We start from the raw sequence: 14271 nt of genomic DNA, 5'->3' as shown, positions 1-14271 counted from the left end.
AGGCAGATTTTCAGAGCTGAAAAGGCAGAGTGTTTGTGGAATGAAACAGGTTTGGTGCCAAAGGGACTTTGAGCGATTGTGCACTCACCTTCTAGTCTGCGTGTTGCCTTCATCAAGTTGCACAACATTCTCTGTCAGATCTGTATGAATCTGACCCGAGTATCACTTTCCTGTTTTGCCTGTCTGTCTTGTAACTTTGCCGAAATCTCTCACAGGTTTGTATTGTATTCAAAAGTGCCCAGTTCTCCAGAACAGAGATAAGTGTGCTTTTAAATGAAGATACAGGGAAATATATCCAAAATGATGAAGTACTGATTCCAAATAAAATGAAAACAAATACAAATGATGACATACAAACATCCACGGATGCACAGTGTGTCTGTCACATACAAGCAGATTTAGGCGATATTTTCATTCATTGATGCAGCCAAGCACACAAACTCAAACACACACACACACACACACACACACCTGTGCAAGTATCAAAGTGCTGAACTGCTACTCTCATGCACACAAAATTAACAACATTGTTACCTGCTGAGTGTACATTTGTTTGTTTTGGGTTCAGTAATCCCCCTATGTTCTGTTAGAAGCATACACAGATGAACAGCGTTTGGTGACGCCCTTGGTAACACAAACACACTACATACCAACCATCAGTATGTCATGGTTTGAAGAACCCTAAAATCAAAATGAAAATAACACAAGTTAAATAAAGTGCTCATTATGCCGAATGGCCTCTTTCATTGTGTCACATATCACTGCTCCATTGTTGCGCCATTTTTGTTGTAGTTGGTCAATGTGGAACTGCTTCATATGCTGTTGGGCAGTTTGATCTGCAAAAAAAACCTATAAAAAATCTTATAAAGACATTTCTGTCTGTAAGAGTACTAAAAATGTATTTTGCAGTTCAATAAGAATATTCAAAGCTCATTTAAGAAAAGAAAGAATGAGGCAGGTTGAGGAACTAGACTGAGTTAAGGCCAAGATTTTTTTCAGTGAGCAATGCATGCTATTTTAGCAGATCATGTTTTTGGGTGAAAAACAATGTGCAAAATATAGAATAAAAAAATGAGTGGCATTTAAATAAATGTGGTAGAGAAAGAAGCACAATCTTTGCCTCTAAAATATGGTGGAGTATAAGTATAAAATGGTAGAAAAAAGGAAATACTGAAGTAAAGTCCAAAGACCTCAAAACAGAGCTTAAGTCCAGTAGTTGAATAAATGAACTTACTTTCCACCACTAGCAATAGCTGAACATGACCACCATATATCATCATAACCACGAGGAATTAACTACAAAGCAATGAAAACAAGACCCAGGATGAACTAAGAGAGAATTTTCCTTCAAGATATTAGACTTGGCATGGTTGATTAAAACCTTCAGTAATGAAACTCAGTTTCAGCAGCGGGTGAACTGTTCCGTTTTTTCCTTATCTGAGTCGAGGGCCTAAGGACAGACTGTGTGGTGTGCTGTACAGATGGTGAAGCCCGTTGCGGCAAATTTTGAACTGTGACATTGGGCTGTAAAAATAAAATTGACTTGATTTCCTTGAGACTGGGTCAGGCAAGTCTCACACACACCAATCTGTGTACTAAACAACTCCATTATATAAACTGTGGGCACCACCTAATATCTGATTTAATACTGTATACAGCCAATAATGGCTTGATACACTCATCTAAATGTACCATGGAAGACGATGAATCTATATTAGTATATTAATTATTCTGTTCCCTCATTTCATCAATAAAATGTAGTGATTTTTGATAACATACAACATTTACAAGACAGTCACTAACTGGTTGATTACCAAAAAAGAACATTACTTCTGTTATGCACACATGTTTAATGGCTCATCCAAAAGAACATGTAAATGTTTTGACAGCTGCTTGATTTATGAACACGTTTTCCATGTACACACACACACACACACACACACAGGGTTGGACTTTTGCTTCAGCTGGCATCAGTCTACTATGACACTGCTGCTGCTGCTGCTGGCAGCGTGACCGACAGCCTTTAACGTCAACCTCTCTGTTTACACGATCAGTCAGGGAATAACAGCTTGACACGCAGGGTTACACTTTCAGAAGGCAAACGGTGAACAAGGAAGGTCAGAGCAGCATTTGTCTGAGTGATCTTCCATTAACATTTTAGACCATTTAGGGGAAGAAATTACAGCTGCCGTTTCAAGGAAATAAACAGTTACTTCCCCTGATTTCATAGAAAAGCATCTGATACAGTATAATTTGAATTTAAAACTTTGAACAAAACTAACATGTTTTTTTAAGGAGGTAAATGCTTTGTTCAGGAACCTCTATAATATGGGATGTACAAACAAGACTTTAAGTATATGTATAAATGATATAATAAAAATAGAAGGACATCACATGTACAAGTGCATCACCCATCACTGCCAACATCAAGCACCAATAATCACCAACTTCATTTCCAAAGCAAAGAGGCACTTCATGGTTTACATTGATATAATCACGTTACTACAGTACATCATCTTGTTGCAAAGCTGCTACTGTATATTTACAGATGCTAAATACAGTATTTTCAATATGACATGAACTGCATGTACAGCATGTGTCACAAAAAACAAAACTAGTCAATATCACTGTTTATACTTAAAATATCTAAATGTATCTCGCTATCTACAGGCTAAAATAATGTCCAGACAAACATATTTTGAGGAGTTTCCCAGGTACAATACAGAAAGCAAAACCACAGTCCACAGAGCAAACAGCCATAATGTTCACACTGTGGTGTCGTCGACTGATGTTTTTAAAGGTGCTACATGAAGCGTTTTCAACATCAGTGCATCATCTACAAATTCATTTTGACACTTTGGCAAAACTGCCACAAACAATCCTGACCACTGTTGTTATTTTTAGCTGTTTTTTTCATCTTTATTTATTTGGTTAAATTTCTGTCTTTTGGTCCTTAATAAAGAAAATTTCATGAAGAAAAAAGCTGTCTTTCTCCCTCTCCTCGCTCACTGGAAGGTAAGTTCCACATTGTTCTAGTGTAAAAGCCAGTAGAGACCACCAGTCATCTCCATCATGGACCCTTAAGCATATCATATCGATGAGACGAAAGCATACGCTGTGTATCAATAACTGATGTCAAAATATGTTCTGTTAAAGCAGTGTATTTTTTTCAAACTCTCTCTGGTGGGTTTGTGTGAGGACACTTTTTGTTTTGGTTTTCATCCCGTTTCAAAGCACAGCTGAACCCTGAGGTTATTATGTTCATGCTCATGTAAGAAATATGTTCACTCAAGAGATTAGTGAGACAGACAACACGAAGGGCTCTATTTTCCGGCAGGCTCAAAGCCAGTGCTGGGGCAACCACACTTTTTATGCAGTCTTCCACAGGCATAAGTCTAGTTTGGGCAATTTTGTGGCTTTATTGGGCAGAGACACACGCATAAAGACCTCTTACAACTGGTTAATTGGTAACAGATGATAGTATCATGATTGGGGACGAAAGGAGCATCATTGAAAGGCTCAGTCATTCACAAGCGAGGATGGAGCGAGGTTCACCACTTTGTGAACACATGATTGTATAAGGGATGTTACTACATGAGCTCAGGAACACTTTGTAAAACTGTTGTTTGTTTGCAAATGACTGCAACTGTTTTGGAATCAGGCTGTTCTATTGATATTCTATTACTACATTTGGGTTGAATAATATTTAACATTTATTTTGGAACTTCAGGCGCTGAATTGGGATGAATTTTTTACTCTCTCAGAGACCTAACCCGCTCTGTTTCACCTGGTGCTGCTTTTAAAGAGCATGAGAGGAGCTCATTTGATTCAGCTAATAATGTATTCAACCTGTCCTCCACATTGCACCCAGCTGTGCCTGGTTTGAATCGACACCTGTGGTCACCACAAGTGCAAGAACTACAACGAAAAACTGCATTTGCACCGGGAGATTTTTCAGGAAAACAGAGCCCTAATTAGAAAACACATTTTTTGAGCAAATCCAGCCTCACATGCTCTTCATTCCATTGCAAATTGATGGAAAAAAGATCATTTCCACTGCATCTTAAAGATGCTACTACTTATTGCGAGCACTATTTGGTGACACATTCATGTTGATCGCCTTCCAGGCAAAAAGTTCTACATATTTTACACTTAACAGTCTCCATTGCAGGCGCGCTCCCTTCCTGCTACACCCTCAAAAGGAACAATCTGAAAATCCCTGCAGGAGTCAAACACGATAGATGCCATGTGGGATTTCTGCAATGGTACACGAAGAGCTCTCATTTTCATGGGCTCTTAACTCAAAAGAGGTGTGATTGCTCTATTAAATCAGTCACCCCGTTCAAATGTTCAAACGTGAACCGTTAACTCCTGCCTCACAGAAAGCTGTCCTCGTTGCCGACAAAGGAGAACCCATTGAAGGCATTGTTGGAGCTGGCGCTGCCGTTGAACTCCGGGGTTCGACTCACAGAGTTAGGAACCATTTCTCTGGTGAACTCTGGATCAATATGCTGAGTGTCAGCTGGGCCTCTCTGGAAGATGACACAATTTATGTACAGTAAGTGAGAATGCATGACAACGTGTCCTCATATCGAAGCATTATTTTCAGAATATGTCTCCTATTGGGCCTTTATGCCAAGCATCATAAGACGTGAGAGACAATTTGGGATTTAAAAAAAAGAGAGACAAAAAAGGCAAAACAATTCGCTTGCACGAAGATGTAAGTAAAATATAAAAATACTAACCATGCTGAGAAAAAGTGCAGGAACATGAAAAGACATGAGCAGTTACACATCACAGACAGCCTGAAACAACTCACCACATTAGGGTTGTAAGGAGGAGTGATTCTCTTATGGTAAAGGTCATCCCAGTTGATTGGAGAGAAAAAGGTGTGGTTCTTTATTTCTAACTGTAAATCAAAAAAAGAAAAGTTAAAAGATATGTATATTTGTGTACAGTATTTAGTTCTCTTGTTAAGAATCCAGACACACTTGGGAGGACAAACACCAGTTGATATTTGTACAATTATTATGCTGTTTTTAACTATGAGAAACATTTTCTGGGAGTGAGTGCAGAGCCGTTCTCAGGAAGGGTCCACACTTGTTTGTTTTTAGTATAAGCCTCGTGCTCAACTAAGCTAAGTTTAGTGGGGAAGTCCTTTGAAAAACACCCTTTCTCTAAGATGAGGCTTATTATTTCTTGTCTGGGAAACCATTTCTTTTTAAAACATAACACACTCACAAAGTCGGCAATGGCCCCAAGGCGTCTGTGCTGGTCTTTCTGCAGAAGACCCACCAGCAGAGAGCTGACAGCCTCAGACTTCCCTGGAGGCAGCGGCAGCGGCTTGTGGAGGATGCCATCGTACATTTCACTGACGTCGCGGCTATAGAAAGGAGGCTGAAGCGGAGGGATGGGTACGAACATCATTAGTATACAATTATACGATGCAGCTTAAATATACCAAGAGTCTCCCCAGATATGTCCACTTGTGATGAAGCAGAAATTCATGTTCAGTCTCCTTCAGACCATTACACAGAATTGTTAATCTTGTGTTGATTATTTGTGGTATGTGTGTGTGCCTTTATGACCTGAGTATAAGGCAGCTGAAGAAGGGAATGGAGTCACAAATTCATAGACAACCACCTAAATGCAATAGATATATCTGTAAACAAGACTAAAGTCTACAGTCTACGTGCTAGCAGCGCTGTGAGACTGTGCTTGGGCACAGCAGTGCTTTGAGCCAAATGCTAACATCACTGTGCTAACATGCTGATATTTAGCAGATGTAGTAATGTTTACCATATTCACCATCCTAGTTCAGTGTGTTAGCATGCTAACATTTGCTAATTAGCACTAAAACACAGAGGCTGATGTATGTGTGCTAGATTTTGCTGATCACAAACTGTCCTGCAGTCTAACATGAAGAATTTTCCCAATCAGCCACACAGACACACAGACACACACACACATACCAGGCTGTAGATCATCTCATAGAGTACTGCTCCCAGACACCACCAGTCCACCGTCCTGTCATACGGTTCCTTACGAAGAACCTCGGGTGCCAAGTACTGCAGACACAGAGACAGACAGAAAAGCTGAGAATGGAGGAGGCAGTGACAACTCATGTCTTCGAGTTGTCACCTGTTAATTTGTAATAAAAAGTCATCTGTACTCTTTACCTAATCATATATGATATATAGTTTGCTGCATGACCGATAAGTCATCTGGTGTCCTTTCCTCATTGTAACGTATGCACAGTATATTTTTCACTCACTTCTGGAGTCCCACAGAAAGTCGAGGTGGTTCCCTCCGGCTCTACGCCTTCTTTGCACAGCCCAAAGTCTGTCAGCACCACATGGCCCTGTACACACAAAATACAAGCAGGAACTTGTATTGACATTTCACTCACAAAAGTAGAACTGCAATTACTACAATGAAGACCAAAGCATATGGAAGAGCTGAAGTTTACAGAAACACATGTTGAATCCGACTCACCTGAGAGTCTAAGAGAATGTTCTCTGGCTTCAGGTCTCTGCAACAGACAAGAACAAGCCCAGAATCAAGACACAAAGTAAAAGTTGATTGGAAGTGATTTACAGCAAAATCCAGAGCCTCGACAGTTTGGTGTGTGTAATAGATGAACGTTTCAGCCAAGCGAGATAGGTATTTTAATTAGTATACGCCTGTTGTTCTGACCTGTAAACGATGTTGAGAGAGTGAAGATAGCCGATGGCGCTCGCCACCTCGGCTGTGTAGAACCTTGCTCTGGGCTCTGAGAAGCACCTCTCTCTCTGCAGGTGGAAGAACAACTGCACAAAGACAGAAAGGGAGAGAAGGATGAGTGGATGGATAGACGGAGCATGATGGAGGGAGAAATCAAAATGACATTTAATGTATGAAAGAGTTGTTCTGACAGAGGACTGAGGGATGAAGAGACAGGCAAAGTGACAGAATGAGGGAAGAAACCCAGGGAAGCACAGGGAGAGATTATTTTACAAATCACACGTTATTAAAAATACTTTCATCCAGGATCTGGGGTAAAACTAACGAAAGCAGTGAAAACAGTCTACTGGCTGAAGCTACTGCTAGCTTAGCTTAAACACTGGAAGCAGGGGGAAACAGATAGCCTGGTTCTGTCCAGTTATTAGTGACAGCTTGGTACAATCATACAGATGTGCAAATGAAACCAGAAGTACGATAATTAGCAGCATCTGTCTGATGGAAGCAGCATTGCTGCTAATAATGTCTAATAAAGACATAAATCCTGCTTCCCGTTCACCAGGAGGTTACTGATTGATCTATGTGCAGTCAAAGCAAAGGACAAACACACAGTAAAGGCTACACGTTGTTAATCATGTTGACAATGGCCTTTATTATAGGAAACATTTACTACCTGAAAATGAACCTGGTTAACACAAGAACTCTTAATTTAGCCAATAAATGTGACGTCACAGCTCCAATCTGTCACAACCAATTTCTGTCTCTACTACGACTCAACTCATTTCAGGAAGAACTAAAACAAGAGCCAGCATATCACCTTTACCTGCACGCCATAAAACATGCGTTCCACGCTCATTTATTTGTTCATTCAGTTTCAGACACATACCTCTCCCCCATTCACATAGTCAAGGACAAAGTAGAGCTTCTCTGGGGTCTGGAAGGAGTAGTGGAGCCGGACCAGAAACGGGTGTTTCAGACTCTTCAGCAGCACATTTCTCTCTGCCATGATGTTCTTTTGCTAAAGAGAGAAAAGAGAAAAATAAGTTGGAAACTTTGGGAAACAGATAGCTCTGTTTGGATGGCTAGTCGACTCGCACACAAACACACCGTTTTGGCCATCTTGTATTATCTGGTGTCATTTCATCATCCTGTAAAATGAGAAATGTGTGTGTGGATGTTAGATGTCATGTGCGCCAGCTTCACAGAATGCATTTAAAGGGGCAGGAAGAGCAGCTGATGGGATCTTAATGAACAATAACCAATAAACGAGAGCATGTGTGCAGGAATGTTATTTTGCTTTCCATGGGTGATTTCCTGGATCTTTCCTGACACTGTCGGCAGTCTGCAGAGTTGTTTTGATGCTGCATGTCCTGTATTTATCATTACTACTCAAAATGCTCTCTGTTTCTCTCCATGCTGGCATCACGTGCATGAGAAACAACTCAGACATGCAGTCAGTTCACAGTGAGATGGTGATGACTACATTCAATGTAAATCCCACAAATGCACCAAGCAAAACAAACTTCTCTTTATGTTCACACTGAAAGTCTCAGCGCTCAATTCAGATTTATTGCTCATATCAGTTTTTTTGTTTAAGATGCTGCGCAGTGGAAACCAGCTAATTCAAGAGATGAGGATGAGGATGAGGAGATAATCAATAGCTGTTGCTTTGTATGGAGGTGTGTGTGGATGCACAGTCTGAGCCTGGAGTGGAAGGATTGTGACATGAATGGCTTCACACATTTTACTTCTCACACTGTCTTGAAAAAAAAAAAAGATCTGAGTCACATATGAGCAAAGAAATCAGATTTCAGCCGCTTGAGCCGCACAGTTCAATGTGTCGTATTTTAGCTGTGCAGTGGAAATATGCAGTTTTATCTTAAAATCTAAATTAAAACAACACTATGTTCACATTTGGCAAAAAACTATGTGGAGGTTCCACACGGGATAAAAGTTTTTGAACAATTTACTGGTTAATTTCTTAGTTCAATAATGCTTTTCCATCATTCTCAATTTAAGGATCACACATATCACAAAAGGTTTGCAACAGCTGAAGAAAAAATATTCATCTGGGTTTCCACTGAGAGTTTGAGTGTGTAATAATTGTCTAAATGCTGTAACAGATTCTTTTCCTGTCTGATGAGACCAAAAGTCTGGGGGAAAAATGAATCTTTGATTATAATAATAATTAGCCACTGAGCGAGGAACAAATGTGAGAAACTGATCCACTGTGACTCAGTCAGGACACATTAGTGAGAGAAAGGTCACCACAGTCATCTGTTGGCTCGTACGAGTTTTAACTGAAGTTTCAGAAAGTTACAGAAAGACTAAAAGAGGAGAATGAAACAGAGCGACCACACCTTCTCTAAACACCACTTAACACTTCAGCAGAGACAAACACAACAAATGAAAGTGTTGTGGATCAGATATTCTCTCAGAGAAGTGGCTCAGTTTGTTTTCTTGGAGCTGTAAAATCTGTCCTTTGTACAGAACGAGCTGTAGATTAGATAAGATCCCGATCATGTTGCTGGGTCAAACACACTGTTTACTAACAACACTCAAAGATAGTCGACCAAACTTTCCTCTTGGCTGCCTCTGAGATAGTTTCCAACTTCATCGACCTGGAACATCAGAGTGCTGTGCAGTTCAAATACATTTACCTACACTGAGGACATCATATAGAGGGTTTGTAGTTGGTAGGTTTGTATCAGCTCTTATGTTTAAAGGCTGCATTATATTTAGATTGTTCTAAATATGTCGCTCTGAGGGGATTAAAACAGAAAGTTTCATCAAATCAAAACTCTCCTTTAACATTTTTAAGATGAGGGTTTTGAGCGTTAGAGCTTGAGTGAGGTTTGGTTTGTGTACGTGTGGAGGCTGAGTTCATGAAGCACTTTGTAGAAGAATAATATGACTGCGGCACCCACCTCTTTTTTCTTCAGGATGACTTTCTTCTGCAGCACTTTGACGGCGTAGAACTTGTTGTCGGCTTTGAGCTTGGCGAGCAGGACCTGCATGAAGGTTTGTTTGTTAGCAGTTTGTTTGGTAAACAAGGTGTGCGCCACCATCTCGACATGCTGCTGTCGGGACATGACATCGAGCGCCGCTGAGAACGGCGCTCACAACACAGATATGTGATCTGTGGAAACAGATGATACTGAGAAATCTGAGAAGTGCGTTGATACAAAGCAAAAAAAAAAAGGATCTGACATTGCCCTGCGGCCAGTGAAAAGATGAACATCTTACATAAGGAACAAAAACCTGTCAACTCAGGACAGTTAGCAATAAGAGTTGCTGGCATGTGAAACACTCCTCTGCTGCTGCTTTATGTTCTAGTACTTTGTTGTTCTCCAGACTGGATGATCGAGGTAACCTTAAGAGGCTTCAGTAGACTGTAAAGTTAATGATTCATGAAGCAGGCAGCACATTTTGATCAGACAGTCGTCAGCAGGTAGACTCCCTCTGACCCTGTCTGCAATGTCAGCAGCAGCTCGCTATCTCTCTCTCTCTCTCTTCTGTCAGTAACAAGGTCAGTACAATAAAACTGCTGCAGCTAACTGGGTCCACAGAGAATAACTCTTCATCTATATCACCCAGCATTAATTAATCATTAGCCGTATTATTCCTTAACGTCACCGCGTGTCATTTTGTCTAGTTGAAACCACTGTCGCTGAGCTGTCCCTGAATACGTGACCTGAATGAGTCACAATCAGGAAACGGCTGGAAGAAAAGCACAATATATATTCAACAATGAAGAGATGTAGGTAGATAAATAAGTAATTGTTTCAGCGTTACCTTTCCGAACGTCCCCTTCCCAATGACAGCCAAGAAGTCAAAGTCAGTGGGCCTGGCACTGACGCAAGAAAAGAGAGTAATCTATTAAAAGCACTGTACTGTTTGACAACCTCTGAAACACTTTAATCGTAGTAGCTTACAAATGGTGGAAAATGGCAGCATGTCAAAACTCTCTCAAAAGTGAGCTCTCTGGTCAGGAATCTACATTTTGATGCATAAAATTCAGAACATAGTATATAAATCACGAGATTGTCTGATCCAGACCGCCGCAGATACTCATTTAGCTGCATGTCTTAGCAAAATAAATCCCTCTGCGTGTGACAGTGAAGAGATCGACATGCTACTGACTGTGGGTTTGCTGAAGGCCCCAGGTTGACATCATCATGAGGAGAGGAGGATGGCGACCGCTGCCGGAGGACAAGCAAACACAAAACAAGTCAGCAACATAGAGAAAACTACACAGAAAGCATGGAGATCAGCTTTTTAACTGTCGCTGTCATTCACTTGCACAATTCGGCATCGCTCAGCATAATGGAGTCCGCGTCACAGTAATAAGCGCTATTTCCAGGTGAAAACACGACATCGTGTCCGTCATTTCTGTCATTTTGAATTCATTCTCGAAAGCTTGTTCGTATAAATATCATAAATATCGTTTTCTTTCCCCTGGTCCGGTTGGCAAACAACATTATTGTGCATTATAAGGATTATATGAACACGAGGATCTGAGTCACATTGCCTCATACTGCATGATTACTGAGCAATTACAGAACTTCTGATGAACAAATCATCAGTTTGATACATTTTATATATTCCAGGAAACAACCGCATCCTGGATGTACTGACTATAAAAGTTTGCTCACAGACATCTGATAAACAAACAGCCTTTTCTACAATGTATAATTAAATAGCAGATTCTCTGTCACATGGTTTAACAGGCCCCAGGCCCAAAATGAAATGAAGAAGACACATCAGGCAGATATAAACGGGTGATTCACAAAGCCTAAAACACACTCACATTACAGTGTGCCATGGCCATTATCCATTCCACTCCCACCGCAGATCCAGCATCAGTGTCTGACAGACCTGTGAGAGGAGAGCAGGGAGTTAGGGTCAGCCGCCATGACCGTCAACCAAACCGTCAACCTTTATCCCTTCAGCCTTTTCTCATTTCAAAGATAAGACTTTTTTCTCAGGAGCCCGGATTCAGAGGGATGTGTATGTGTGTGTGCATGTCTGTCCTAATCAACTGCTGACCTCAGTACAATCCCGAAGAGCTGGTAGTTCTAGTTTGTAAGGAGCAAGATGTTGGAGCAACAGAAACACAATAAAGAACATTGTGTATATGTGTGTGTGTGTGTGTGTGTGTGTGTGTGTGTGTGTGTGTGTGTGTGCGTGCGTCTGGTGACTGTATCAGTGAACATGTTTACATGGTAAATATTGTTGTGTCATTCTCATATCTGTCAAAACATACGGGGTGACCAAGGTCTGTCACGCACACTCACTCACGCACACACACACACACACACACACGCACACACACACGCACACACACTCACGCACACACACACACACACACACACGCACACACACACGCACACTCACTCACGCACACACACACACACACACACACACACACACACACACACACACACACACACAGTTAAATGAAACAAAAGTCGCAGTTATTCCAATTTATGTTTTCCTCAGGAGTTCCAGGCTTGTTTATCTATTTATAGACACAAAGACGAGGCAGATGCCAAATTTGACATTTAATTTTTCTCCATCAGGTTACATTTACTGTGATTTTATAGTCGTGCTGTGCAGATCTACTTTAAATAAATGCAGCTGCACCAACAAAAACATCCTGCAGTAATTAAAGATTTTTTCCCAGACTTAGCTGTCTATCACTCATACTAATAACATTAGGAGGTTAATAATAATCTAGAGATCTTATGTCAAAAGAGGAGAGGAGTCCCATTTTGGACTGAACACTTTATTACTTGAGCTTCGCTATCAACCATTTATTTTTCCCATTGTAAATTAATCTATGCGTTATTGCTGACTTCTGTTCTCTAAGAAAACACTCCATGAGTTAAGCCCTCACTGCCGCCTTCACAAAATACATATTATTCAAAATCGTCAACATTACCAAGATGCATCCATGTTTATAGCAGTTTTTGCATGTCTACATGAATAAAAGACACAACACATGTGCAAAGCATTCTCCATTTTTCTTTTGTACTTTGGATAAGTGACTCACTGCAAGATAAGAAAAAACATCCACCTCTTGAACAGACGGAATTCAAAGATGAATTCATCTGAGACCTCACAGCAGAGGATTATTAATCAGTAAAGGACAGAGGGATACAAAGGGGACATGTCTGCAGCTATTTAACACCATCATGCACTTCACAATGAAATATTTCGATGACTTTTTTGATCACAGCGATCTTCCACAGGTAAGTAACACATGGAAAACTTCCTGCAGCAAACACCTGCGCTCTGTCCAAAGGTTTATTCATCAGAACTGTCGTCGTAACTATCTGCCACAGTGCATCAGAAACGTTTTCTTTCACGAACCCTGACAGAAAAGACTCGCAAGACATTTGACTGTAAAACTCTGAGAATCCTACAAGTCCTGTAAGAGATATACCACATATCAAATTCAAACTCATGCTTTAGTTAATACTGAGCCTGTTCCAAATACTAGTTGGTGATCTGAATAAGAGTGAACAAAGTTTCTCAGCACAGATTCGAAGCCCATCAGAAAGTGAGAATCTGATAAAAACCTACCACAGCCTGAACTCTGCATAGACTCGTTGTGATATCTTGGGGGGACTAATTACCTGAGGTCATCATAAAGTCAATAAGTGTCTCAGATGTCATGTCTGCTTTAGAATAGATCAAATATTTGTATTATACAGCAGCACAATAAAGGCTGCTAGTCAGTTGATTAGCATGACAGCAGAACAGAATCTATAAATATCCTGGTACATGTTTTATCCCCAGCATAGAGAAGAATCTCCCTAATTCAGGAATAAACAGATAATTGTATCTGTCACTGTGAACTCAGTGCAGTTTGCTCACCTGTGTACAGAGGATGGGGAGATGAGCGTGCAGGCGGTGTGCGCTGCTCAGGACACTGAGCACACTCAAAGCAGAGAGCTGGCAGAGCTGCAGGAAGCTCCCGGCTGAAGCCGATCTGAGGTCAGGTGTTTATTTTTATTTTCAGACGGTCATGGAGGAAGGTCGACTTCGAGGGAGTGAATCATTGATGAAAAGTTACAGAGCGTCAACGTGAGGCGGAGCTCAGACGTGCAAGGACTGCGTGCTGCGCGAGCGCGCGTGTGTGCGCGCGTGTTGAGAAGGTTGGCTGAGCAGAGGACTTCAGAGAAATTTAACTTCCGGAATCTGCTCTTCGCTTTCAAAATAAGACATGTTTTTTGTCACTTTTGTGAGGGGATAAAATCAGAATGAATAGAAAAAGTATCAATTAATTTTACATATTCTTCTTGGGCACCGAGGATGTTTATGAAATACTCTTAATCTTAACTAATATAGTCTAGTGTTGACAGCTAATATTATATCTTTCTTGACTCAGCACTAGAGATTGTTAAATTTTTTGAAAATAGGATGATTATTTTTCTTTCTAAGGCTTAGTGGTTAGATGGGATGAGACCACATCTGTGTACTTTAGCTTGAAAATGGAGCCAGGGCATGATGAACCTATCTTAGCATAAAGACTAAAACCAGGAG

At 40.7% G+C, this 14271-nt stretch overlaps 1 protein-coding gene across 1 annotated transcript; it reads right to left on the bottom strand.

Annotated features, from left to right (window-relative positions):
- Positions 1-1835: 1835 nt before the first annotated feature.
- sgk2a (serum/glucocorticoid regulated kinase 2a) lies at positions 1836-13738 on the bottom strand. Its single transcript, XM_041945803.1, has 13 exons — positions 13603-13738; positions 11531-11598; positions 10864-10922; positions 10516-10573; positions 9648-9731; positions 7607-7738; positions 6697-6809; positions 6496-6532; positions 6275-6361; positions 5973-6068; positions 5242-5397; positions 4820-4909; positions 1836-4532 (listed from the first exon to the last, which is right to left on the bottom strand). Exons 2-13 carry the CDS (start codon positions 11549-11551, stop codon positions 4377-4379), a joined length of 1089 nt encoding a protein of 362 aa, XP_041801737.1. The 5' UTR covers positions 11552-11598; positions 13603-13738; the 3' UTR covers positions 1836-4376.
- Between the last annotated feature and the right edge of the window lie 533 nt (positions 13739-14271).

This window comes from Chelmon rostratus, chromosome 10 (genome assembly GCF_017976325.1).
Source record: "Chelmon rostratus isolate fCheRos1 chromosome 10, fCheRos1.pri, whole genome shotgun sequence".
Classification (NCBI taxonomy): domain Eukaryota; kingdom Metazoa; phylum Chordata; class Actinopteri; order Chaetodontiformes; family Chaetodontidae; genus Chelmon; species Chelmon rostratus.
This window is presented reverse-complemented; position numbering and strand designations above follow the sequence as displayed.